This window comes from Chaetodon auriga, chromosome 22, assembly GCF_051107435.1.
Source record: "Chaetodon auriga isolate fChaAug3 chromosome 22, fChaAug3.hap1, whole genome shotgun sequence".
Classification (NCBI taxonomy): Eukaryota; Metazoa; Chordata; class Actinopteri; order Chaetodontiformes; family Chaetodontidae; genus Chaetodon; species Chaetodon auriga.
The window spans coordinates 8,601,776-8,627,500 of NC_135095.1; the positions used below are offsets into that span (position 1 = coordinate 8,601,776).

The 25,725-nt window shown below is 43.8% G+C and overlaps 5 protein-coding genes across 11 annotated transcripts in view; 3 read left to right on the forward strand and 2 right to left on the reverse strand.

Annotated features, from left to right (window-relative positions):
• Positions 1-78: 78 nt before the first annotated feature.
• Positions 79-2,241, reverse strand: morn2 (MORN repeat containing 2). The gene is made up of 6 exons (XM_076721907.1): positions 2,032-2,241; positions 1,859-1,891; positions 1,725-1,775; positions 1,539-1,645; positions 1,323-1,459; positions 79-1,011 (listed from the first exon to the last, which is right to left on the reverse strand). Exons 1-6 carry the CDS (start codon positions 2,036-2,038, stop codon positions 915-917), a joined length of 432 nt encoding a protein of 143 aa, XP_076578022.1. The 5' UTR covers positions 2,039-2,241; the 3' UTR covers positions 79-914.
• A 260-nt stretch (positions 2,242-2,501) lies between these two features.
• On the forward strand, positions 2,502-11,616 carry dhx57 (DEAH (Asp-Glu-Ala-Asp/His) box polypeptide 57). Its single transcript, XM_076722302.1, has 25 exons — positions 2,502-2,542; positions 3,173-3,206; positions 3,309-3,482; positions 3,577-3,864; positions 3,949-4,155; positions 4,288-5,192; positions 5,292-5,476; positions 5,568-5,689; positions 5,847-6,042; positions 6,202-6,326; positions 6,535-6,668; positions 6,778-6,832; positions 7,031-7,245; positions 7,344-7,460; positions 7,546-7,642; positions 7,726-7,899; positions 8,118-8,318; positions 8,522-8,798; positions 8,921-9,016; positions 9,105-9,188; positions 9,298-9,435; positions 9,583-9,657; positions 9,784-9,918; positions 9,999-10,199; positions 10,593-11,616. The coding sequence occupies exons 3-25, from the start codon at positions 3,313-3,315 to the stop codon at positions 10,734-10,736; spliced, it is 4,341 nt and encodes a 1,446-aa protein (XP_076578417.1). The 5' UTR covers positions 2,502-2,542; positions 3,173-3,206; positions 3,309-3,312; the 3' UTR covers positions 10,737-11,616.
• Positions 11,617-11,666: 50 nt separating this feature from the next.
• On the forward strand, positions 11,667-12,432 carry smkr1 (small lysine rich protein 1). The gene is made up of 3 exons (XM_076722303.1): positions 11,667-11,894; positions 12,015-12,068; positions 12,172-12,432. Exons 2-3 carry the CDS (start codon positions 12,066-12,068, stop codon positions 12,430-12,432), a joined length of 264 nt encoding a protein of 87 aa, XP_076578418.1. The 5' UTR covers positions 11,667-11,894; positions 12,015-12,065.
• Positions 12,433-12,585: 153 nt separating this feature from the next.
• Positions 12,586-13,714, reverse strand: stmp1 (short transmembrane mitochondrial protein 1). Its single transcript, XM_076722304.1, has 3 exons — positions 13,563-13,714; positions 13,255-13,308; positions 12,586-13,166 (listed from the first exon to the last, which is right to left on the reverse strand). The coding sequence occupies exons 1-3, from the start codon at positions 13,575-13,577 to the stop codon at positions 13,095-13,097; spliced, it is 141 nt and encodes a 46-aa protein (XP_076578419.1). The 5' UTR covers positions 13,578-13,714; the 3' UTR covers positions 12,586-13,094.
• Positions 13,715-13,840: 126 nt separating this feature from the next.
• The window catches only part of LOC143314884 (dynamin-1-like protein), a 20,451-nt gene continuing 8,566 nt past the window's right edge, over positions 13,841-25,725 (forward strand). For 2 of the 7 annotated variants that reach the window (XR_013075844.1, XR_013075845.1), the window contains exons 1-18: positions 13,841-14,042; positions 14,548-14,689; positions 15,242-15,288; positions 15,373-15,444; positions 16,289-16,375; positions 16,754-16,916; positions 17,069-17,189; positions 17,579-17,710; positions 18,224-18,430; positions 18,649-18,769; positions 18,975-19,130; positions 19,216-19,305; positions 19,386-19,478; positions 20,413-20,466; positions 20,798-20,878; positions 21,827-21,958; positions 22,059-24,204; positions 24,427-24,458. Coding sequence is in view for 2 of the 7 variants with exons in the window: in XM_076722179.1 (XP_076578294.1) it covers positions 13,941-14,042; positions 14,548-14,689; positions 15,242-15,288; positions 15,373-15,444; positions 16,289-16,375; positions 16,754-16,916; positions 17,069-17,189; positions 17,579-17,710; positions 18,224-18,430; positions 18,649-18,769; positions 18,975-19,130; positions 19,216-19,305; positions 19,386-19,478; positions 20,413-20,466; positions 20,798-20,878; positions 21,827-21,958; positions 22,059-22,168 (1,910 nt within the window). In the remaining 5 variants the exon portion in view is untranslated. Of the gene's footprint in view, positions 14,043-14,547; positions 14,690-15,241; positions 15,289-15,372; positions 15,445-16,288; positions 16,376-16,753; positions 16,917-17,068; positions 17,190-17,578; positions 17,711-18,223; positions 18,431-18,648; positions 18,770-18,974; positions 19,131-19,215; positions 19,306-19,385; positions 19,479-20,412; positions 20,467-20,797; positions 20,879-21,826; positions 21,959-22,058; positions 24,205-24,426; positions 24,459-25,725 lie in introns of those variants that run through there. The other 5 variants (XR_013075847.1, XR_013075843.1, XR_013075846.1 and 2 more) reach the window with 5 other exon arrangements.

A 25,725-nucleotide genomic window follows, 5' to 3' on the forward strand; every position in this document is an offset into this window, starting at 1 on the left:
AGAGAAATACTCAATACTGAATTTGTTCAGGGGTATGTGCAATTACAGATCCATAGAGGCATTATTCAATAGAATGACAAATTACAATATCAGAGTTGCTTATTAAACAATGTTGAACGGTTGTGATTGTTTGTGAAGTAATTATTCATTAGCTGAAGGAGTCTTGCGGGGTGGAAAACTGTGCACACACACACCAACACTGAAGGTCAAACTGACCACACACTCTCCTGACACAGCTCCTCGGGCCAATGTTCCAGCAGTTCAGGCAGCTGTTGTGGATGGGGACGTGACCATATGCCCCTCAGTGATTGGCTGGTGGTGCAATGATGTAAAACTCGTCCTTCACCCTGAGAGTTGAGAGACGGTATAACCAGGGAGAAATGAGGTTGGAGGTGTTGTTCAGATTTTTTTGTCCTTGAGCGATAAATAATGCTTATTGTTGTATAGAAGGAACAAGTTGTCTAAATTAAATCAAACTTCAGCAAACATGCCACTAGTATTCCTGGATTTATGTCAGTGTAGCATGTCATGCACCTCTCCTCTCGCAGCGAAATAAAAGCAGAGCGACAAAGGGTCGGGAGAAACAACCCCAGTGTGATGATGTCTGATTGAAGTGAAGCTTATGCAAAGAGACACTTGCTGTGTCGGAGCACCGTGACCAGTAAAGCAGGAGATGCAGATGAGAGAGTGACTCCAGGCAAGAGACATGACTCACTGATTGCATGGAAATTTAACCACCAATACCCAGAAACACATGGGAGTGGGCAGAAAGGACTTGGTGCAGTGAATATGTTTATCACATGCACAGACAGATCATACATGCAAAATTCTAGATAATAAAGTACAGTCTATTACAGTTTACATAGAATATATCACACAGTGTTTTATTTACAGTGCAGTGCAGTATGCTTGTTTTAATGCTGCATTTTGAGGCCCAGGGCTGCTTTGCCGTGGAACTCCCCCGTCCAAACCAATCCGTGTGTGTCAGTGAAGGCGCCTTCCCCCTCCAACCTACAACACATCAGTTAAGACATCAAAAAGCTTAACGTTTGATGTAATTGTAAGGCCATAATAAGAAAAAAAACATCAAGACTTGGTTTGAATATTTCCCCTGAAACTAGTTTAAAGCTCTGTTGCACTGATTGCTGTGGAAATGTGAAACAGGAGCTGCTTTATTCTAATACAAGAGGGCTAACCTGAACCGTTTTACATTAATTAGACCACAGCCATACAGTATGATCACTTGGTTTGGTTGATCTCCTTTCAGAAAACATAAAAGGAAACCACAGCAAGTGCCAAAAAATGGACTTTTTGCTTTTTACCTGTTCTCACAAAAGTGACCTTTATAAGTAGAGCCATCTGGGAATGTGTATGCTCCCATGCCGTCGTACATGTTGTTTTTGAATTCTCCCTCATATAGGGCTCCGGAGGGATGCTGCAGGGTCCCTCTGCCATGCATCTGTGAGAGACAAGCATGTGCATGACGAACCACAGAGGAGGGCCAACCAACCATACATCAGAGGACAGTAAATACACACTTTGTCTTCACGCCACTCGCCAGTGTAGATGACACCACCTGCTGAGGTGTGTTTCCCAGCACCACTCCTCATCATCACACCTGACGTGGACCTGCTGCACTCCCCCTCTGTGGAGGAGAGACGCTGACACACACCGATGGGACTGTAATGTAAATGTGTGAAGCTGTATCATCGGTTATCACTCACCGTATCGGTCCCCATTTGGGAAGATGTAGGACACCTTTATTGGCTCTTCCCCTGTAAACAAATGGACATATTTACCTCAAGCACCTAAGACCTTAGATGGATATACACGATTTGCAGGTGTGACACTTACTCACCTTGAGGTGTCAAATCATCACTTTCTTTCTTGTCTAAAAGTAAAAATCATGAAAATTAGGCAACAGATAAAAAACAGAGGTTGTGTGTGTGTGTGTGTGTGTGTGTGTGTGTGTGTGTGTGTGTGTGTGTGTGTGTGTGTGTGTGTGTGTGAATCTTCACAATCACACCCTACCAGACATCCGTGACAGCTTCCCCCGGTCAGCAGATGGCTGTCAGAACCGACGGGAAACGCTGTGTGCCGGCCAATTAACGGAACGTGACAAGTCAAACAACTGAATAACAAAGTTGCTACAATGACACATCAAACTTTATGCCATATTTATTCGCAAGCACACCCTAAAAATAAGCAGTCCTGACTACTCTAACATAAGCAGTCTGCGCTGTCCTGGCTGCGCGACGCAAACTGCAGTTACCATGACTACAGGTTTGGTGCTGACCTAGCTTAAAAAAAGTCTTTTATTTTTAGCGTTACTGTTTTTAGAAAAATGTAGTTTGGCTAAACTTATGTCGCCTTTAGTTTACTCCAGCAACCTACAGATGCCGCTAAAATAATACATTTACAAAGTATTATAATTACATTTCCCAGTTCAAACGTTACCGGACACCGGAAAAGAAACTTTGAACTCTGTGTTTCGACCAATGAAAGAGAGGCAGGCTGCCGGTGGTCGGAACAGCTGTCTCAGGTTTGTTAACACTTGTTATGAAAGTTAAGTTTTTCGAGTACTTTTTGTATTTCAGCGTTTATGATATATGTTCAATTTCCTATGGCACTCTCAAGCATTTAAACCTCCCGACTTTACTTGTGAGAAAGCTTCTCTCGGCTAGCTTGTTAAATCAGAAGTGAGGAGTGAGCTTGCTAGCTGTTAGCTTGTTAGCTAGCCGAAGCTTGGTATAGCCACTTTACTAACTGACTTGCCAGGCTGCGTGACACAGTACCGCGTTATTTATCTGACACGAGCTTTATCCTGGACTTTTCTAACTCCCTAACTAAACACATTGTCGGGCAGCCATGCGTGGAGTTAAATGGGCATCACCCTCGTTGGGTTGTTAGTCTGCATGCCCGGTTTGATTGCGTAATTGTAGCCACCAGCGCTGTGTGTCAGCCACCATCTCATTGCTCGTACTTGAACTGAAGTGCCACAACAAGCCACCCCACAGCTATGTGCGACTCTGCGCTGCAGTGGATGTACAGTAGCTGCTTGCTCTGCCCGGGTCCGCACCGAGCAGCTCTCTCTGGTGCATCCAGGATTACTGGATACTCCCAGGGCTCAGGCGATTCATTCAAGCTCTGCATTTTATGTCTCTCTTCACAGAGTGTTTGCTGCAATGAGAGGACACTGATTGAAGGTGAGTGTACTTTGGTGTGACAGTAGTGTGTTTCAGGCGATCCACGATGTGTTGCTTTGACTGCTTAAAAATACATTACCTGTGATGACACTGTTTCAACAGAAACATGAATGCGAGGAGAAGGGGTGGGAAACCAAACAGAGGAGGGGGGAGATTTAACAAGCCTAAAGGAGCTGGTGGTGGTGGTGGAGGAGGTGGAGGTAAGAAAGGAGGAGCTGGTCGTTGGGATGACGATGACGATTTCAGCCTTGATTTTGGACCATCTCGTCCCAGCAGGTATATATTTATAGTGAAGGAATTATCAGGTGTAAACTTTGTCACAGTGTGCTCATTTACTGCTCCTTTCCTCTTTTACCATCATCTCGTTCAGACCTGGCAAAGGGCGAGGCGGCGGCCGTGGAGGTGGTAGGGATGGAGGTCGGGGAAGGGGAGGAGGTAGAGATCGAGACAGGGATGACAGAGGCAGCGGGAAAAGCAGTGGCAAGGCTCTCCCAAGGTCCCTGGCGAGGACCAGTGCGTGCCCAAAGTCAGGTGACGGCATCAGGCCGGAGGTGAGCACCATGCCCTTGCAGAGGATATTCATGACTAATGAGAACCAAGAACAACTCAAGGAGCTGCTGCGGGATCTGCAGTCCCAGGATTGTGATGAGCCATATGAGTAAGCACGTTCTACTAAGAGACTATTTGGTGATGTTTTTCCACTTCAAGTTTATGTGAACTCATATCATCCTCTCTGCCTCAGTGAATATGGTTCGGATTATTCGGGGGGAGAAGAGGATGAGGAGGAAATAGATGAGTTGGACCACCGTGAGGAAGGCCAGTTTTGGAACACTCATGATGAGCCTGTGGAGAGAGCAGAGAGCCCAGAATATGAGCCTTATGAGTCTGATGATGAACGGCCCACCCCTGAACCCATCATCTCCTTGTTTGCTATAGGAAAACTCTGCAGGTGATGAAATTGTTTATTTCTTTAAATGAAGATGTTTGTGCTGCAGTACTGTGAAGAGCCTTAAAAAAATAAGCATGGTGAATATTTAGCTTGTCTCCTAACCATTTGTTTTCTCGTCTTTGCTTTGTGTAGGTATGGGTTTGACAGGGAGCGCAGCAAACAGGCATTGGAGTCTGGTGGAGGGGAATTCGGGGCCACTTTGGAACAGCTCCTCCACCAGGTTTTCAGTGAGCGCTACGGCCAGAAAGCTGTAACCCCTAATGGCCTTGAAGGGGTGCCTATGGATGAGTGTTTGAGCCAGAGGCAGGAAGAAGCTCTTGCTCTAGCTGCCATTTATGGCGAGCGCTTCAGTGAGCGCATTGCCAATGCAGTCTGGACAGTAACCCTTGACCTTCCATTCCTCTCAGACAAAGCTGCCAGGAATGGCAGGCAAGTCGGGAGCCAAGGTGGCGGAGGAGCTGTAAGCATTCGCGATGTCTGCCGATTCTACCTGAAAGGGCAAGGCTGCCGGTTTGGGGACAAATGCAAGTTTAAGCACCAGCTCCCGACCAAAGGCAGATCGGGGGCTGGTTCCCCAGACCTAACAGGCCCGAGCCAGGCTGGCTTCAGCAGCTATTCTCCTCCTGAGTATGAACTGGAGATCCGCTTCCCCAAAGGAAACCGTTACCCGTTTCAGGCACCAATAGTTGCCTTCAGCACCACAGACGAGTCTGTCGGGGCTGCGGGGAGGCTCAGCATGACGGAAAGATTGTTTGAAGAAGCGCTGGCTGCAGCAAAGAGCAACGAGCCTGTTGTTTACACTCTGATCACCTTATGTGAGGATGAAACTGTCATGAATGAACTGCTGGCAGTCAGTCATCACAAATACAGCACGCCGCCGCCTGTTGTGGTGATTCCTCCACCCTCTTTTGCCGCAACGAAGAGCAAGAGTGTGAGGAGCAATGCTTCTGAGGAAAGCAGGAGTAGTAGCACCAGCAGCAGTAATCATACCACCAACAGAAGGACTGCTCCACCTAACAACCAGAAACCCGTAGATTGTGAGTCAACAAGATTATTTACTGTATATGATTTACTTTCCCTGTTTTCACTCTATTTATGTGTTTATGGTTGAAATCTCATCACCTCTGTCTTAAAAGTGAAAGAGGCAGCAGAGGCAGAGGAGCTGGATGAGAGGGACGAGGAAGATGTGGGCGAAGCCGTTCCAGTTGAGAGCGAGAGTTATGTCAATCTGAGGAAGAAGATGGTGAATAAGCACAACCTGAAGATAGACAACCTGCTGCAAGAAAATGGCAAGCTCTGCCGCGAGTTTCAGAGGAAGCAGGTAAAAGAAGACTGACTAAAAATAATAACTTTTATACGCAATGTATGTATTTTTAATCCATCGCTGTCCTTCCATCCTTCTGTTCGCCCAGTCATCCAGGCGTTACAGGTCCATGTTGGAGCAGAGGAGGAAGCTGCCGGCTTGGCACGAAAAGGAAAACATCTTGGACCTGTTAGACCGTTGCCAGGTGCTGGTGGTCAGCGGGATGACTGGGTGGGTTACACAGGACAGCGTGAAGTGTTTGTATTCACAAAGACTCAAATGGGGGAAATGCTAAACAAACATCATTAAAAGTCCTATGGATTTCCTGGAAGATTGTAACTAAGTATAAATATAATCCAGATGGTTATACGCTGTTACTTCTCTGCAGGTGCGGTAAGACCACTCAGATCCCTCAGTTCATTCTGGATGCCTCGTTAAGCGGTCGAGCCGAGCAGGTGGCCAACATCATCTGTACTCAGCCACGCCGCATCTCTGCCATCTCTGTGGCCCAGAGGGTGGCGCAGGAGCGTGCAGAGTGTCTGGGCAACTCAGTGGGCTACCAGATCCGCCTGGAGACTGTTAGGGTAGGGGCATATTTGACATGAACGTCTAGTATGCAGGATATTACACCATCAGCTTTTTGTCACAGTCATATGCACCATATATTTCAGAGCATGCTTTATATTATAAAATAACTTCTGCCTCAACTACTTTTCTTTTCTCTGACTGTTCTGTTCTGTCAGACGTCTGCCACCAGACTGCTGTACTGCACCACAGGCGTGTTACTGAGGAGACTGGAGGGCGAAGCAGACCTCAAAGGCGTCACGCACGTCATTGTGGATGAGGTGCACGAGCGAACGGAGGAGAGGTGAGATTATACCGATCACTAATATCTGGTACAGAAAGTGTGCGTTCGAGCTCTTCATGCATTTTGAGTTGTCGCTGAATAGCTTTTGTAATGTAATCAATCTCAGATGTTAGCTTCCCAAACAGGTAAATGATATTTAGAAACTTCTTCTTTGTGGCTGTTTTTTTTATTCACTGTACATCTCTCTGTTTCGTCTTGTCTTTGTCAGTGACTTCCTGCTGTTGGTATTAAAAGACCTGGTTGTGCAGAGGCCAGACCTGAAGATCATTCTAATGAGTGCCACACTGAATGCCAACCTCTTCTCTGAGTATTTTTACAACTGTCCCACTGTCCACATTCCAGGTAATCAGCCATATCTGTTTAAGACATGATATGTTCATTACATGATTAACTCAAGACAGTCCCTGGATAGATTTTACAGATTACACTCAGCAAATGTCTCTCATTTCAGGACGCACTTTTCCTGTTGACCAGTTTTTTCTTGAAGATGCTATCGCTAAAGCCCGGTAAGTATATCTTCCTTCACTCCAACAAATGTTTAACTCAGTATTTTTAAAACTGGTCTCACATATAAATGTGTAAGGTTATAATTAACTGTTTGTTTCTTGTGCTACCTCAATAGTCAGAAGTCCAGCAAGCTATAAACACAGAGAGAGAGAGAGAGAGAGAGATCCAAATAATCACAATTGAATTTATTTTCCCAGCTATGTCATTGAGGATGGCAGCCCTTACATGCGCTCAGGGAAACAAAATTCGTCTTCCGCAAGCGGACGAGGTGGCAAAGGAGATTCAAGGGACATGGTGGACGACTTAGGTGATGACATGTGGAACTTCATGTCTTTCTGTAAGAAGGACTTTGTCAAAGACTCCATTCCAGACCAGCAGCTCAGTCTGCAGGAGCTCACGCTCAGATACAAAGGTGAGTCAAGAGCAAGTATAAACTGAACTGACGGCTTCTTGAATTGTACTTCCTTGGTCTTTAATAAACTTTTACGTTTTGTTTTGCTGTTGATGCAGATACTAAGAAGTCTGTGCTGAAGACCATTGCTGCAATGGACCTGGACAAGATCAACATGGACCTGGTGGAGAGCCTGCTGGAGTGGATTGTAGATGGAAAACACGACTACCCTCCAGGTAAGAATCGAGTCGAGTTCCATTCAAAACTCTTTGGAAGTGGACTTTGGTTATGTTGGTGTTACCTATTGGTTTCTGTACCCAGGGGCAGTGCTGGTGTTTCTGCCGGGCCTGGCTGAGATCAAGATGCTGTACGAGCAGCTCAAGTCCAACAGAATGTTCAACAACAGGGGCGCAACCAGGTCTGTGTCTGTGTGTGTCAACAGGATTTCAAACACTCAGTACTCACATGTTAACTAATGTGTTTGTGCTTTCCCCTCACTAGGTGTGTGGTGTACCCACTTCACTCCACCTTGTCCAATGAGGAGCAGCAGGCGGTTTTCAGCCAGCCCCCAGAGGGCGTCACAAAGATTATCATCTCCACCAACATCGCAGAGACCTCCGTAACCATTGATGACGTGGTGTATGTCATCGACTCCGGCAAGATGAAGGAGAAAAGGTAACCTCACATTTTGTGAAAGTGAACAGATGCTGTATGTTTATTCTTTAGATACGTGCACTTTATGAATATTTGTGCATTTTAGTGAACAATGGTTGTTAATTGGGCCACGTTAGTTGCCACATGCAACCAAAGTCTCATTATCTGCTTGTGTTCCGATTTGATGAGTGTTGTTGGAACTTGTGTGTAAAATTTGCATTTGTCATCTTTTTCGTCAGGTATGATGCATCTAAAAGCATGGAGAGCCTGGAGGACTCGTGGGTTTCTCGAGCCAACGCACTGCAGAGGAAGGGTCGAGCGGGTCGCGTGGCCTCGGGGGTCTGCTTCCACCTCTTCACCAGCCACTGCTTCCAACACCAGCTGGCTGAACAACAGCTGCCCGAGATCCAGAGAGTGCCTCTGGAGCAGCTCTGCCTCCGGTAGATCCATCTGTTTGCTCTTTGCACAGCGCCAACCTGCTTTGTTGTCTCTGCAAATGGAAATAATAGAGCTTCTTGTATGACATGGCTGTTGGGATTTATTCCTTGAAATGAAGGGGAGACTGGGTCAACAGAGGGTGTCCTCTCCAGACGGGCCACAGCAGATCTTAAGAAATGAAAAACACCGTTTCCTCCTCTGATAGAATCAAGATCCTGGACGTGTTTGCCGAGCAGGCGCTGGAGTCGGTCTTCTCTCGGCTCATCGAGCCCCCGGTTATGGGAAGCTTGGATGCAGCCAAGCAGCGCCTGCGGGACCTGGGAGCTCTGACTGCAGATGAGAAGCTGACCCCGCTGGGCTACCACCTGGCCTGCCTGCCCGTCGACGTGCGCATTGGGAAGCTCATGCTGTTCGGTGCCATCTTTCGCTGCCTCGACCCAGCACTCACCATCGCTGCCAGCCTTGCCTTCAAATCGCCATTTGTAAGTAACGGCGTGCCACATCTTGGCATCACAATGCGGATTTTAGGATCCTTTAGCAGTGGCTTGTTGTTTGTCCTTCTGTATGAATACTTTCTATATTTGTTCCTCGGTCTGTTTTCCAGGTGTCTCCGTGGGATAAGCGGGAAGAAGCCAATGAGAAGAAACTGGCCTTTGCTGTGGCCAGTAGTGACCATCTAGCTTTGTTACAGGCATACAAGGTACTAACACAAACACAGTGTTTATATGTAGAAAAGTTGATGTAGCTTTTCAACTGATGGATGTGATTTATTGTCTCCTCTCTTGTAGGGATGGTGCTGTGCTGCAAAGAATGGCAATCAGGCCGGCTTCCTTTACTGCAGGGAGAACTTTCTGTCGTGGCGAGGCTTACAGGTCAGGCGGTGCTGTCTGAAGAGCCTGATGCATTCTCTTTTACGATTCATGTAATGCTGCGCATGTAGAGGCCTTTAGTTTTAAAAAAAAGCTGTTGTGTTGTCTGCAGGAGATTGCCAGTCTGAAGAGACAATTTGCTGAGCTGCTCTCTGACATTGGCTTCATCAGAGAGGGACTGAGGGCCAGGGTTATAGAGCGCATGTGCTGTAAAGGTACCGATGGTGTTCTGGAGGCTACCGGCCCTGAGGTAACACAAATACCCACACACACACACACACACACACACACACACACACACACACAAATACAAGCATAATAGTGCTAAAATTGTTTTATTTGCTGTTCCAATACATGTTGATATTTCAGTTGTACAATGTGGTTTTGACCATTCCAGGCGAACTTGAATGCTGAGAACATCCGGCTGATGTCCGCCATGCTTTGCGCTGCCCTCTATCCCAATGTGGTCCAGGTGTATATTCATTATCTCTGTCCTTGGAATAAGAAACTGAGGCCAATAATAACTGTGAAACCATCTCAGGCCTGTTGTCTCTACTTGGCCTCACTCTCGTCCTGTGTTTGATCCTTTCCGTTTCAGGTGCGAGCTCCTCAGGGGAGTTACAAGATGACCAGCAAAGGAGCGATGAAAATGCAGCCCAAAGCCAACGAGCTCCGCTTCATGACCAAGAACGACGGCTGCGTGCACGTGCACCCCTCGTCTGTCAACTACACGGTGAGATACGAGAGAGAGAAGCCGTCGTAGTCAGCAGCTAGTCAGAGCGACAGGCCTCGTGACTCTTCTTTGTGCTACAGGTTCGCCACTACAACAGCCCCTACCTGGTTTACCACGAGAAAGTGAAAACGAGCCGCGTCTTCATCAGGGACTGCAGCATGGTGTCTGTCTACCCGCTGGTGCTGTTTGGAGGCGGGCAGGTGAACATGGAGCTGCACAAGGGAGAGTTTGTCATCTCTCTCGACGATGGATGGATTCGGTTTGCTGCTGCTTCTCATCAGGTCAGAGATCAGACATAATGGAGTGAAGTGTCTCTGCAAATGCTTTTTTAGTTTGAAGTTAGTTTACAAGCTGTCTGTAAAGCTGTTTAATATGCTTAAGAGACTGAATAGGCTTTTTACAAGGACTCCTAAGAAAGCAGTGCACTGTAGTCACATATATTGCCACATAAAAATCATCATAAAAGACATAATAATAATCGAAATTGTATCATACACTCTTTTTTTGTATTCATATAAGGAACAAAAAGGTAAAGTCGATAAACAAAACCTCATTAACATAGGTTTAATTGCGAAAAATGGTTATTTATGCTTGTGAAAGAACAATAACTAAAAAAACCCCCACATAATTACTGTCCATGGAAATTCATTTTTGTGTGTGTTACTGTTACCCAGGTGGCTGAGCTGGTGAAGGAGCTGCGCTGGGAGCTGGACCAGCTGCTGGAGGACAAAATCAGGAGCCCGAGCATGGACCTGTGCAGCTGCCCCCGCGGCTCCCGCATCATCCACATGATAGTCCACCTCATTTCTACCCAGTAGCTCTGCTACTTAACGCCCCCTTAACCCTTTTAGTCACCCTCAAGGGCTTAAATTCACGGAGCTCTGCAGTAAAAATGTCTCTCAGCTCCCGCATCACTGCCACAAAGTGATTTTAATAACACGTTGCTCCATTGATTTGTCAAGTTGGGGTCAGCAACCCTGAAACTGGTTAAAATTTGTATTGTATCACAGATAGATGAGCAGGGCAGATGCTGTACTTGAAGTGAGGTCCTCCGGCTGAAGTGCAGTCATCACACCGGCCTGCTGCCACCTGACATGTCAGTATCAGTTTACACAAAAACAAAGCTATTATTGTGCTGCTGCACTCGAGGCTTTTTAAAGCAAATTTTGCCTTTCAAAGAAAAGAAATGGCACTATGCAGGTGATCCACAAACCTCCATCATTTTTGCTGGAATATAGCACGTCTCGCTATTATTTTGACCGTTCTGAAATGCAACAGAAGAATTTTTGGATGCCACGCTACTGCTGTATGTGCAGTAAACTGGCACACGATTGTTGAATTTGATGTCAGATGTCGTTTATATACAGTGCATTTTTATTTTGGTTGTGCGTCTGGCACAACTGTGAAGTTTCATGGGTCCATATTGGATTTCTTGCTCTCACAGTGGCTGCACACTTGTTATGGCTGCGAATATTTATTCTTTGTATTGCATGACTGCGAGATGCAAGAGCTTCTGCATGGTATTGGGTTGTTTAACATTTACTGAATGTATTTAAATGTTAACAGTGATGTCAAATCTACATTTTCACAATGTGAATGCAAGGGCTTTTTAAATTAGGAGAATTTGGGGACAATTGCCAAAGAATTTGAAAGCTTATTGTCTTAATAAGTGATGAATTCCACTGCAGCGCTGCACTGAAAATAAAAAAAACAAAAGCAAAGATTTCAGGCTGTCGGCTTTTATTTGAATTACAGCACTTTCAGTTCTTCCCATTCAGCGCTCTCCTTTTCCGCTCATCTCTTGTTGAGGTTTGTGTTGAAGCGGCGTCTTGGATGCAACAAAAGAATTTACAGGCCAGCCCCTTCATTCATGAGTCTGCTCCGTCTCTATGACAACAGGACATAAACAAACGAGGTATCACTGTCCCAGTTGAAGCCATTCAGTTGCCACTTACAACAGTGCCAAGGCCACACTGGTAAGATTAACATGCAGAAATTTGAATCTGTGTCAAAGCGCTGAGGCTGTTTTGGGAATGTGCTCTGTGTAGTGTTAAAATGTTAAATAATCCAAACCTGATGTTTTTCTCATTTTACAGATGGGTGACTAATCTGGCATCACACTGGAAGCGACCTCGACATCTTTTACTATGGTAAAGTATGCATAACATTGTAGACTATCCTAACTTCATTGTAGTCAATCAATGCAGAGGAACCAAACCTAAACAGTGTAAACAACTTCTATTTACTTGACAGCCCACCAAATCCAGAAAATCAAGGTCCCACAGTTCAAGACCTCCCAAGAAGACTGGGAGTCCAAAAACACCCAAAAAGAGGTCCACTAGTGCCAAATCCACCAAGACAGAGGTGGACATCCTCAGCCCGGCAGCCATGGAGAATGTCTACTACATTTCCCACAATGCAGTGGACTGTCTGGAATTCAGAGGCTTTGGTTGGTCGCATTCAAATAAAAAGAAGAAAAAGAAGAAGGGGGCAAAACGGAAGAAGAAAAAGTAGATCAGAATTTTTGCCAAACCTAAATGATTTTCTTCCTTTTTTGGTGAAAGTAATGCTGATATTTAGATGCGCTGCTAATGGCACCATCTAGTGGACGCATACTGACACAGCCAGCCCAGCAAACTTAACTTCATGAGGCAAAGACTTCAAAACTCCTTATCAACAACTTTATTGTCAGCTGAATGCTTCAGAATTGTATTTCACACCAATGTTACAAAAGGTTTGGCAGTTATTGGTGAGGTGGAAGCTTGTGAAGGAAAACAACACAGAAGAGCAACTGCATGTTCTATTGATATTCAACTTGGAGAACATTACAAACGCCCAGTGTGGAAATTACGATGGTCACGTGTAAGTGAAAACGCCACAGAGCATCCCAGAAAAGGCCATCCAACAGTGCCATGATACTGGACTTAAATTGATCCCACCAGTTAGTTGTAATATTCTTTAAAATCCAGTCTTTGCACAATTTATCTTATAAAAAAAAATAGGCTACAATGAGAACACGCCTATAAAACTAAGGAAAGAAACAGATCTGGTTCCAGGCACTGTTAATATTCTCACACATATTTTACATTATCAAATGTATGCTTGTTGTACCATCACCCTGAACAATAAATAGTTTCTCTCCATCTGTTCTTGCTTGAAACATGGTCCCGCTTTGCTCACTCTGGAGGCTTCTTCTTGGCCTCCACGTCTTTTTTAAAGGCATCGATTTTCTTGGCGATGTTGGGAACCTAGAAAGAAAAATGCAGTAATAACTTAACCTAACAGTCGTTGAATTTTAATTATGAACGCTTAAAAATAAAACTGAAACAGACTTACGTCATAATTTTGCGCCAGGTACATCCCCACAACATTTCCCAAGGTAAAGCCAGCCTAGAAGACAAAAGGCAAATGTCAACCAAGGCCGATATTTCTGACTTACTGATTAATAAACATCACCGAAGTTCCCTGTTAACCTTTTTTCAGGTGTTATGCTTAACTATTAGCTGGATAGCAGGTGACACCTACTTTTCAGCGACTTTCACACTAACTTATCGTTATGCTAACACATTAGCTCGACTAGTTTCACATCTGTCAGCATCCTGTCAAACGTCGATGTCATACGTGAAAATGTTATTTCAACTCACCAGGAACTGTAGCATGGTGGAATAACGAAGGACTGGTAGCAGATGATTAAGTTACTGACTTAAAATCAGGCAGTAAGGTAAAGGTTAGAAGGAGGTAGTCAACCAATTCACTAACCAAGCTAGCCCGTCACCAACAACAGGTATCCGCATGCGCGAGAAGGTAGAGTATCGCGTTATTTCCGGAGCACGTGTACTGTAGTCTTTTCCTCGGTCTGAGCGGTAGTTATTCCCCATTGAAGAACTACAACTCCCTACACCGCACAAAATCTCCTTCATTCAGTGGGTGTTGTTGCAATGGTGGTGTCGGTGGGACATTGAATGACTTTGGCTCTATCCCGAAAATTGCAGCTTTATTCGTTTTATTCCTAATTCGCGAGCATGGAGGCTCTTATCCCCGTAATAAACAAGCTCCAAGATGTATTCAACACAGTGGGTGCGGATATCATACAGCTGCCACAGATAGCAGTGGTGGGGACTCAGGTAAAATGCTCTGTGTGTTTTGTGATATAGCGGCTGGTATGCTAGCTAGGTAACCTTGCTTTACCGCAGTGCTTGCACAGATAAAGATTACATTATGTGAAAGAAATACATCTCGATGTAGAGCAATGATTAATAGTCACACACCAAAACGAACTGAGGCTACAGAGGCCAGAGGAAGCAGCTCTGCTAAAACCCTGCTGCATATTAAGCAGGACTGCTGCACATCTCATTTACAAAGGCTGCACTGGCAGTGGCAGTCAAATCTATTTTCATCTTCAATCAGTGCTATTTTAAGAGCCTCACCCACAAACTAATCTCTATTAGCACGAACCAGGTCATTGCTTGAAGGAAAAACAGGTGCAATTAGCTGTGCTGGCTGCAGCCCTGATCCACCATGGTTCAAAAGGAGGGCTATGCTGGATCTGGTATGTTATTGCAGGGAAATAGATGTAGATGGTTTATCCCTCATCTCACTTGTGTCTCGATTTGCATTTTGTGTCTCTAGAGCAGTGGCAAGAGCTCAGTGCTGGAAAGCCTGGTGGGCAGGGACCTGCTGCCCCGTGGGACCGGTATCGTAACCAGGCGACCTCTCATCCTCCAGCTGGTCCATGTAGATCCTGGAGATGCGAGGAAGAATGATGAAAGCGGTAAGTGCTGGAATCCCTCTAATCACTGCAGTGTTTTAGACCGAGGACTCCACTAATTAGTCCGTTGCAGAGTTTGGATTCACTAATTGATTGTATGTTGTGTCGAGATCATTGCACATAAAGCACCAGAATTTGAGAGAACGTGTGTGTGTGTGTGTGTGTGTATGTGTCCAAAGCATCACATCATTTGTTGGTGCTCAGCACACCAGCGGCAGTCTTAAACTTGTCTCTGTCACTGTCTCTCTAATCACTTGCAGATGCCAGGGTGTGAGAAAGCTCAGTGCTTCACAAAGGTGCATTGTACAGGTGTCTCCACATTTAATCACCTGGATTAGCTTCTTAGCTGTGCTCCCTCCTCCTCCTCAAAGTCACACCTGCAACTGCAGCTGCTTCATTCACCAGACCAGAAACTGTTGTCAGGCGTTAGCTGCACTTCCTTAGCCTCCTGCACTGAGTAGTCTTCTTTCCAGTTGTGATAGTTAACACCTGTGTTTGCCTCCTTTGAGAACTCTAAGCTTTAGCTGTAATCCATATTGTTCTGATGTTTGACAGGCAGAGAAGGTGAAGAGTGGGGCAAGTTTCTGCACACGAAAAATAAGGTATGACATTTATAATACAGAATGCGCATTTAATACTCTTGACCCTTTCATGTCTTTATATATTTTTTCCTTTTCTTGTTGCAGATCTACACAGATTTTGACGAAATCAGGCAAGAAATTGAAAATGAAACGGAGCGAATATCAGGGAACAATAAGGTGAGACGTGGACGGAGGGATTGTTCTGCATGTTTTCTAATACAGACGGCTTATATCTGTTCTGTGAAGCAATCACAACTGTCTTCCTTCCTTCTTTTGCCGGTTAGAAAAGTAGGTGCACATTCCGGGCTAGCTGCAGGCAAACCAAGGATTAGTGACTAACACATAATATGTAGAGAGAATTAAAATAATCCAGACGCAATGAGATGAAAGCGTATGCAACTTTTTTCTCCAAAATCTGAGGCTGTGAGTAAAGTCTTGACTCTGGATACAGCCCTGAGCAGAGGAAACTGGGTTTCACAGCAAAGCTTATATAGTATGTTTATCAAATCTGAGACCACAGCGGAAAATCACACCAACGTTTTTTTGGCATGTAGCTTTGGGCTACTGGGGCCCAAAGGGTTTGGAGATGCTTCTAGGAAGCTGAAAGACTTGCTCTCATTCAGCTTTGTGTAAACGGACTGCGTTTATATGGTGCTTTTCTAGTTTACCGACTGCTCAGAGAGCTTTACAGCACATGCCCCATTCACTCTGATAGCAGAACCATCAGAGCCAATTTGGGGTTCAGTATCTTGCCTCAAAGACACTTTAACATGCAGACCCTCTGATTAGTGGACGACTCGCTCTACCTCCTGAACCACAGCCTTCACATCAGCAGGATTAACAGAGTAGCATGAGTCTCACATTGGGAGTATTATCTCCAGTATTATCATCAGAAAACCTGACAGCTTGCCGGAAAAAACCCAAACATTTTGCGCAGCCACAGAGCTGCTTTTTAATTGTAAAACTGCGCTCAGCTGTGAAAAACACGGTGGAAGCCTGTTCTGTTCTCGTCCCTCTGCAGGGGATCAGTGATGAACCCATTCATCTGAAGATATTTTCTCCTCACGTTGTCAACCTCACGCTGGTGGATCTGCCAGGAATTACTAAGGTAACGCATGCTTTACTTCTTGCTTCCTACTCCCTGAGACAAGGCTTTGATCATCTTGTTCCTCTGGGGAAATTTGCTCTACAACACCTAAAAACCAAGATTTACCAGATGTGCCTGGTCACTGGTGTTAACTTTCCTGTCTGGTCGATGCTTTTGTGTATTTGATATTGGTGGACTGCAGGGAATTAGTTAACTTATTCTCGATGTTTCTGAACCTGCTGTCAAAGCCCAGGAGTCTGCAGGCTTTGATTCCAGCCTCATTAGTTCCTTCCCTCTGGTTGAACATGTGTTAATCTGAGAAATCCCTGTCTGTAGTTTCTAATGAATCAAATTGGCATGCAGTGTGTCTTTGCTTTTAATTGGTATTGTTCCCTTCAGGTGCCCGTGGGTGATCAGCCTAAGGACATTGAGGTTCAGATAAGAGATCTAATCCTGAAGCACATCTCTAACCCCAACTGCATCATCCTGGCTGTCACTGCGGCGAACACCGACATGGCCACCTCGGAGGCCCTCAAGGTAGCCCGGGAGGTCGACCCTGACGGTAAGAAGAACTGAAAGGAAGGTCCAAAGCCAACATGATAATCAGATTTTTTTAAAAGTCTAAATCAGCCTTTACTGGCCGGCTTTTCCCAATTGATTGTGAGGAAAACGTGAAGGACTAATGGGCGGTGTGTGTTGGTATCGACTCGACAGGCAGGAGGACGCTGGCTGTGGTGACCAAGCTGGACCTGATGGACGCTGGCACCGACGCTATGGACGTACTGATGGGCAGAGTGATTCCTGTCAAACTCGGCCTCATCGGAGTAGTCAACAGGTCTGGAAAACCACATTTAATGGACTGAATATACTATGAAACAATCCATCGCTCATAATGAAGACGAGAGGCTCGATAGAGATGTAGAGAACAGAGATGAGTGTACGATAATACACTTTTAATGCGGCTATTTCTGCATTTATTGATTAAAAAACTGCCAGCTGTGAATCCATCTCATTCACTTCACTTAAACGAGCATCAATAACCATTATCTTCCATACAAAAGCACATACTGTATTATGATATACAGCACATTGGCAGCATAACAGGAGTAAGCCTTTATTATTTTATATAGATAGATATGAGACTGCTTTCAATATATCCTCACGTTCATTTTCCTTTATTGTCCAAGACTGATTGTTTGTGTGTTACTGTGTTTAAACTTTTAGGAGCCAGCTGGACATCAATAATAAAAAGTCTGTGACCGATGCCATTCGAGACGAACATGCTTTCCTGCAGAAGAAATACCCATCTCTCGCCAACAGAAATGGAACCAAATACCTGGCCAGAACCCTGAACAGGTGCACGTGACTTTTATTATATTACCTTGACAAACTCTGTGTCGTTTGAGGACAGAGCTTCTGTTGGTGTGAACCAGTTTGAGATTCCAGTGTCAGTGTGATAAGAGCTGTTTGTTCTGCTGCAGACAGAAGAAAAACGAAACACAAGAAAAAGAATTTCACCGTGTTTGTGCTTCTGTAAATAATTTCTGTCAGTATTTCTTAGACCTTTTCAGACTTTTTCAGTGTAAACTCCACAAAGCTGCCTGTCAAAACAGACCAGGATTGGGGCTGTGTGCAGAATGCTTTCATTTCTTTATGAATATGTATGTATGTATGTAATTCTTAATTTTTCCAGGTTATTCCATTTATGTCAGCATCAGCAGCCCTGTTATTAATGACAGCCATCAGAGAAATTGCTGTTGTCTTTCATTCAGACAACAGACGTTTAGCTTGAATACTCACAGCTCACCATATAATTTCACACATCTGCATAACAACTGAACCGTCTGCCCTTTGCCGCCGTAATGTCAGGTTACTGATGCATCACATCCGAGACTGTCTCCCCGAGCTGAAGACACGGATCAACGTCCTGGCAGCCCAGTACCAGTCCCTGCTGAGCAGCTACGGCGAACCTGTCGAAGACCAGAGCGCCACCTTGCTCCAGCTCATCACTAAGTTCGCCACAGAATACTGCAACACCATAGAGGGCACGGCCAAGTACATCGAGACGGCAGAGCTGTGAGTACAGGCGCCCCTCCTCCGCTCGGCCACATGGTGATGCTGTTGCTCCAGTGCAGTGAAAATGAGCGAAACAACTGCATTGGTTTCATCATTTAATATGATACAACTTGTAAGTTGAGGCACGCACGGCCTCTGTGGAAGAGGAAGAGCTGACAGGAGAGCAGGCCACGGGGTTCACATCACAGCTAATATCCCCCCCTGCTGCTGTTTTTCAGGTGCGGTGGAGCCAGGATTTGTTACATATTCCACGAGACTTTTGGCAGAACGCTGGAGTCTGTGGATCCTCTGGGAGGACTCAGCACCATAGACATCCTGACAGCCATAAGGAATGCAACCGTGAGTGACTGCTGCATGATCTCATGAGTGTGATGGATTAGAGTCACTGGAGGTCATTGTTAGTTCAGTGAGCTATCGGAAAACAACAGAAACATGACTTTTTTTTCTCTAACCATCTCTTTATTGCGTTGCTTTTGTTCACTCATTCAGCACAAGTAGCTCTGAGTAATAAGTGCCTGCCGCTCCCTCCTCCCCCCTCCTCCAGGGCCCGCGTCCCTCCCTGTTTGTGCCCGAGGTTTCCTTCGAGCTGCTGGTGAAGAAGCAGGTGAAACGCCTGGAGGAGCCCAGTTTGCGTTGCGTGGAGCTGGTCCACGAGGAGATGCAGAGGATCATCCAGCACTGCAGCAACTACAGCACGCAGGTAATCCGCTCCGTCGAAGCAGGTGATGGCGTTCATTCCTCTTTCCCTCGCACACATTCATATTCACAGCGATCTGTTCCTGCAGGAGCTGCAGAGGTTCCCCAAGCTGCACGAGGCCATTGTGGAAGTCGTCACCTCCCTCCTGAGGAAGAGGCTGCCCATCACCAATGAGATGGTACCATCACGCTCATCTTGCAGTCATGACCTTTTAGGCTGCAGTCTTTAATGACAACTGAAGCTCTTTTCTCATCATAGGTGCACAACTTGGTTGCGATAGAGCTGGCCTACATCAACACCAAACATCCAGACTTTGCAGATGCCTGCGGCGTCTTGAATAACAATATAGAGGTCTGTACTCATAGCTCGTACATTTTTCCTGACAGAATAGAGAGAGAGGAGGTGAAAACCTGACGTTGGTTATTTGTATATATTAATATTTTTAGGTATATAAAAAGTATTAGATGCATTCAACCGGAACATATGGAAGCAAAGAAAAGCTGCAACTGAACACCCTAATGTTGAAATATAACTACTAATGTTGAAATTGAAGCTGATCTTTCACAAATTTAGTGTCCTATATTAAAAAAAACCCTGGTACTCTTTCCAGGTACACAATTTCAGTCATTTCCAGACCTAAAAATTCAAAACAAACAAACAAAAACAGGGTGGACAAACTGGATTTGGTGAAATTCAGACACCAGACTTCACTTTAAAGAGTTCACACTTGAACATCAGGTTATTGAAGATCCTTTTTTCACTTGTATTTAAGGCTGATCACACGCTCATGTGTCAGTCATGTGACCGATTGATTACCTTTTCAAACTTGAATGTTGGATTTTGAATTTTCCATCTCATATAGTGGTGTCCGAATTTTACCAGTACTCCAATATGTGCAACCTTGTTTTTTCCTTTTACCTGACTTGAAAGTTTCGATCAGAAATTGACCAACTTTTCCTTTTCTCTAAGTCTTACACACAGAGGACCTTGATGTACAGTAAATAGTATCATAGTACTATTCAGTAGTGATAAAATTTCATAATTAGGTATTTCAGTTTCCTCTAAGATTTCATTTGTTACGGCCTTTCTTTGCTTGCACAGCATTGTCACAGTGTTAGGTATTACATTGTTATTATTGAGGAAATCTTTAGTCTTTTATATATAGTATGTAAAAAGATTGAAGGTGGGATTTGTTTATATTACACACACTTCAATACACACTTTCCTAAAATGTCTAATTTTACTAAACTGTTATTGGTGACATCATGTGTTCTGGTGTTTGCAGGAGCAAAGGAGAAACAGGATGAGAGAGCTGCCCGCTGCAGTGCCCAGGGATAAGGTAAAAGAAACAGCCTGATTTTCAAATACAATAACAGCAGCTCATTTCTTCTAACGTTTGCTTTGCAGTCTGCAGCGTCCCGAGTATAAAGGCGACTTGTGCAGTGTTAATCATTCATAGCACTGCAGGATGAGGGTCTGTGAACCAAATGCCTCGGATAGTTTCCACCCAGGAATTTTATCCCACATCTCCTCTCTACTTCCCAGAGAGCCTCCTCTCCTCCCCCCAAATAACGTTCCACTGCCAGGCTCCCTTTCCGCGTCTTTCCACATTTCTTCTCAGTGCTTTTTTTTTCTCTCTCTCTCCGTTCCTGCTCTCATATTCCTGCTAGTCTGCTGGCAAAGGCCCGGCTGGTCCAGCTGTGGTTTCTGGCGAGCCCCTTGCGTCTGGAGCAGACATGGACGGTGCCAAGGTGGGCACGTACGCAGCTCTGTGCGGGGCTGGCTGCGGTGGAGCATGGGTGGATGGGTGGATGGATGGATGGATGGGTGGGCATGGGCTGCTGGCATGCACTCTGATCGTTGTCTGCTGATGACATGCTCTTGTTTCGCTCCCCTCAGCCTGTGTGGACTTGCACTAACAACCGTTTGTGTTTTCTGCAGACTCTGTTTCCCCAAAGTTGATCCACCTGTCTGACAGCAAAAGCCTTCCTCTCTTTCCTTTTCCAAACTCTGGCTGCCTTGTTGTCGTTTGTTTGTATATAACAATAGTTATAGTTTGTTTAGCCATGCTAGCAGCATGACTAAATAGCGAAATATTTCTTAACAGCTACTAAATGGATTGCCATGAAATTTTGTACAGACATTCATGGCCCCCAGACGATGAACCTGAGTGATTCAGGTGATCCCCTGACTTTTCCTCTTGTAGAGAACCTGCTTCGTAACATGCTAAACTAAGATTGTTAACATGGTAAACATACCTACTGTGAGCATGTAGCACAGCGTCATGGTGACTGACAGTCACAGAGCTGCTAGCGTGGCATTTTTATTTACTGCATTGCATCTGAAATTTTCTCATGAATTGGTCCATTAATAGTTCAGTTCACTTCTTTTCTGTGAGAGCTGTGCAGGTGTCTTCCCAGTGTCATATCCAAAACAGAGACATATAATTCGGTCAGTGGCTGTATGTACTATGCTCAGTTTTGACAGCTTATTTTGTATGATTTTATAATCTTTTTGCATACATGCCTGTTTGACTTGTCTTTGCATAAAAACCAGTAGAAATTATGATGCACCATACCCAAACCATCCTTTCCCTGTGAACCCTAATGAAAAGCCAAGGTAGCTGTTCAAATAATTTAGCGGCCTGGGTGCTGTGATGACAGTTAATCATCATTTTTCTTGTGTTCCTGGCTCCTCAGGCCCCAGCAGCAGGGCCACCAGCCGAGCAGGACGGCACAGGTAACTGGAGGGGGATGCTGAAAAAAGGAGAGGAAGCCCCTGGCTCTGGACCTGGAAGCCCCCTTAAAGGAGCTGTGAACTTGCTGGATGTGGTAACTAAACATGTTCCTATCAACATGCCCCATTAAGGAGAAGACAGTATTTTTCAGTGAGCGGTTGTTTAAAACACCCCCCCCCCCCTTTTTCCTCAAGCCTGTGCCAGTTGCTAGGAAGCTGTCATCACGCGAGCAGCGGGACTGTGAGGTCATTGAACGCCTCATCAAGTCTTACTTCCTCATCGTGCGCAAGAATATCCAGGACAGGTAGGCCAGCCAGCTCCTGTTTTTAAGTTGTCTTTAATGCCAATCAGCAAATGCATATTAATCCATGGCTGAAAACAGTCCCCAACAAATGCAGTACTTTGTCCTGTTTGAATTATGTTTACTAAAAACTACAGTGCCCAGCTGGGCCTTTTTTGAAAGATCAATTTTGGGAACCATATGTATGTATGTATGTATATCTGTATGTCTGTATGTAGGTATGTTTGTATGTAGGAATGTATTAATGTATGTAGGTATGTATTTATGAATTTATGTATGTATGAATGGATGCAGGTATGTATGTGAGTATGTAGGTAGGTTTGTAGAAAGGTATGTATGTAGATACGTATGAATGTAGGTACATATGTAGATATGTATGTAGGTTTGTTGACATGTGTGTATGTATTTATGTATGTATGCAGGCATGTATGTATGTATGTATGTAGGTATGTATTTATGAATGTAGGTATGTGTTTATGTAGACATGAATGTATGTTGGTATGTATGTAGGCATGTATGTATGTATGTAGGCATGTATGTCGGTACGTATCTATGTATGTATGTAGGAATGTATGTATGTATCTGGGTATGTATGTATCAATGTATGTATGCAGATATGTATGTTAGTATGTATGTAGGCATGTATGTATGTATGCAGGTACATATGTAGATATGTATGTATGTAGGCATGTATGTATGTAGGTATATATGTATGTATGCAGGCATATATGTATGTAGGTATGCGTGTATCTAGGCATGTACGTATGTATGTACGTACGTACGTATGTATGTATGTATGTAGGTTTGTATGTGTACAGGCATGTATGTATTATGTATGTATGTATGTAGGTATGCAGGCATGTATGTATGTATGTATGTATGTATTTATGAATGTAGGTGTGTGTTTATGTAGACATGAATGTATGTTGGTATGTATGTAGGCATGCATATATGTCTGTAGGCATGTATGTGGGTATGTATCTATGTATGTATGTATGTAGGTATGTATGTATGTAGGTATGTATGTATGTATCCGGGTATGTATGTAGGTATGTATTTAGGCATGTATGTATGTATGCAGGTACGTATGTAGATATGTATGTATGTCGGCATGTATGTATGTAGGTGTGTATTTATGCAGGCATGTATTTATGGATGTAGGCATGTATGTATGCGGGTATATATGTATGTATGTATGCCGGCATATATGTATGTAGGCATGCGTGTATTTAGGCATGTATGTATGTATGCATGTATGTAGGTTTGTATGTGTACAGGCATGTATGTATTATGTATGTATGTAGGCATGTATGTGGGCATGTATTCATGTAGATATGTATGTAGGTATGTATGTAGGTATGCATGCATGTATGTATGTATGTGTGTGTAGGTGTGTATGTATGTAGACATGTATGTATGTATGTATGTATGTATGTATGTATCATGTATCTAGGTAGGTATGTATGTATCAATGTATGTATGTAGGCATGAATGTATGTTGGTATGTATGTAGGCATGTATGTATGTAGGCATGCATGTATGTATGCAGGCATGTCTGTGTGTAGGTATGTATTTATGTATGTAGGTTTGTAGATAGGTATGTAGATATGTATGTAGGTTTGAAGGCATGTATGTATGTAGGTGTGTGTGTATTTAGACATGTATGTATGTATGTATGTGTGTATGCATGTATGCATACATGTATGTATGTATGTATTATGTATGTAAGCATGTATTCATGTAGATATGTATGTATGTGGGTATGTAAGTGTGTGTGTGGGTATGTATGTAGGTATGCATGCATGTGTGTGTGTGTGTGTGTGTGTAGATATGAATTTATGTTGGTTGGTATGTATGTAGGTATGTGTGTATGTAGATATGTATGTATGTAGGAATGTATGTATGTATGTATGTATGTATGTATCTAGGTAGGTATGTATCTATGTGGATATGTAGGCATGTATGTATGTATGTATGTATGCATGCGGGCATGTCTGTATGTACTTATGTATGTAGTTTGTAGGCATGTATGTATGTATGTATGTATGTATGTGTGTGTGTGTATGCATGCATGCATGTATGTATGTATGTATGTGGGTATGTATGTGTGTGTAGGTATGTATATAGGTATGCATGCATGCGTGTGTGTGTGTGTAGATATGAATTTATGTATCTATCTATCTATTTAGGTATGTATGTATTAATGTATTTATGTATGTATTTATGTATGTAGGTTTGTAGGCATGTATGTATGTATGTAGGTATGCGTGTATTTAGACATGTAGGTATGTATGTGTGTATGCATGTATGTATGATGTATGTATGTAGGCATGTATCCATGTAGATATGTATGTATGTGTGTGTGTAGGTATGTATGTAGGTATGCATGCATGTATGTATGTATGTATGTATGTGTGTATGTGTCTAGGTATGTGTGTGTGTGTGTGTGTGTGTGTGTATGTCTATGTAGGTGTGTATGTATGTAGACATGAATTTATCTATGTATGTATGTGTGTGTGCAGGTATGTATGTATGTATGTATGTATGTATGTATGTAGTTACGCATTTAAGTATGTATGTATGTATGTATGCAGGTGTGTATGTATTTTTGTATGTATGTATGTATGTATGTATGTGAAGTACAAGACAAAAGTTTGGACACACCCTCTCATTCAATGGTTTTTCTTTATTTTCCTTATTTTCTACATTGTAGATTAATAGTGAAGACATCCAAGCTATGAAGGAACACATATGGAATTATGTAGTAAACAAAAAAGTCAGACAAACCAGAATGGGTTTTATATTTTACATTAGCCACCATTTTCTTTGATGACAGCTTTGCACACTCTTGGCATTTTCTTAATCAGCTTCATGAGGTAGTCACCTGGAATGATTTTCAATTAACAGGTGCCTTGTCAAGAGTTAATTTCTCGAATTTCTTGCCTTCTTAATGTGTTTCAGACCATCAGTTGTGTTGTGCAGAGGTAGGGTTGGTACAAAGGTCTATACAGTGAATAGCCCCATTTGACTACTGTTCCAATCCATATTATGGCAAGAACCACTCAACTAAATAAAGATAAATGACAGTCCATCATTACTCCACAACGTGAAGGTCAGTCAATCCGGAAAATTTCAAGAACTTTGAACATATCTTCAAGTGCAGTCGCAATGACCATCAAACGCTATGATGAAACTGGCTCTCATGAGGACTGCCACAGGGAAGGAAGACCAAGAGTTACCTCTGCTGCAGAGGATAAGTTCATCAGAGTAACCAGCCTCAGAAACCGCAAATTAACAGCACCTCAGATTAGAGCCCACATAAATGCTTCACAGAGTTCAAGTAGCAGGCATATCTCAACATCAGCTGTTCAGAGGAGACTGTGTGAATCAGGCCTTCCTGGTCAAATTGCTGCAAAGAAACCATTCCTGTGGAAGAAAAACAAGAAGAGAATTGCTTGGGTCAAGAATAACAAGGAATGGACATTAGACCAGTGGAAATCTGTCCTTTGGTCTGATGAATCCAAATTTGACATTTTTGGCTCCACTCGCCATGTCTTTGT

Excerpts from the sequence above, each read along its gene's own strand:
- morn2 (XM_076721907.1), bottom strand. Across the intron at positions 1,646-1,724 it reads CCCAAATGGGGACCGATACG|AGGGGGAGTGCAGCAGGTCC; the intron begins GTGAGTGATAAC and ends TCTCCTCCACAG. Across the intron at positions 1,012-1,322 it reads GGTCACTTTTGTGAGAACAG|GTTGGAGGGGGAAGGCGCCT; the intron begins GTAAAAAGCAAA and ends GATGTGTTGTAG.
- dhx57 (XM_076722302.1), top strand. The coding sequence starts at position 3,313 with ATGAATGCGAGGAGAAGGGGTGGGAAACCAAACAGAGGAGGGGGGAGA. Across the intron at positions 8,799-8,920 it reads TTGCCTTCAAATCGCCATTT|GTGTCTCCGTGGGATAAGCG; the intron begins GTAAGTAACGGC and ends TCTGTTTTCCAG. Across the intron at positions 9,919-9,998 it reads CCTCGTCTGTCAACTACACG|GTTCGCCACTACAACAGCCC; the intron begins GTGAGATACGAG and ends TTTGTGCTACAG.
- stmp1 (XM_076722304.1), bottom strand. Across the intron at positions 13,167-13,254 it reads ACCTGGCGCAAAATTATGAC|GTTCCCAACATCGCCAAGAA; the intron begins GTAAGTCTGTTT and ends TTTTCTTTCTAG.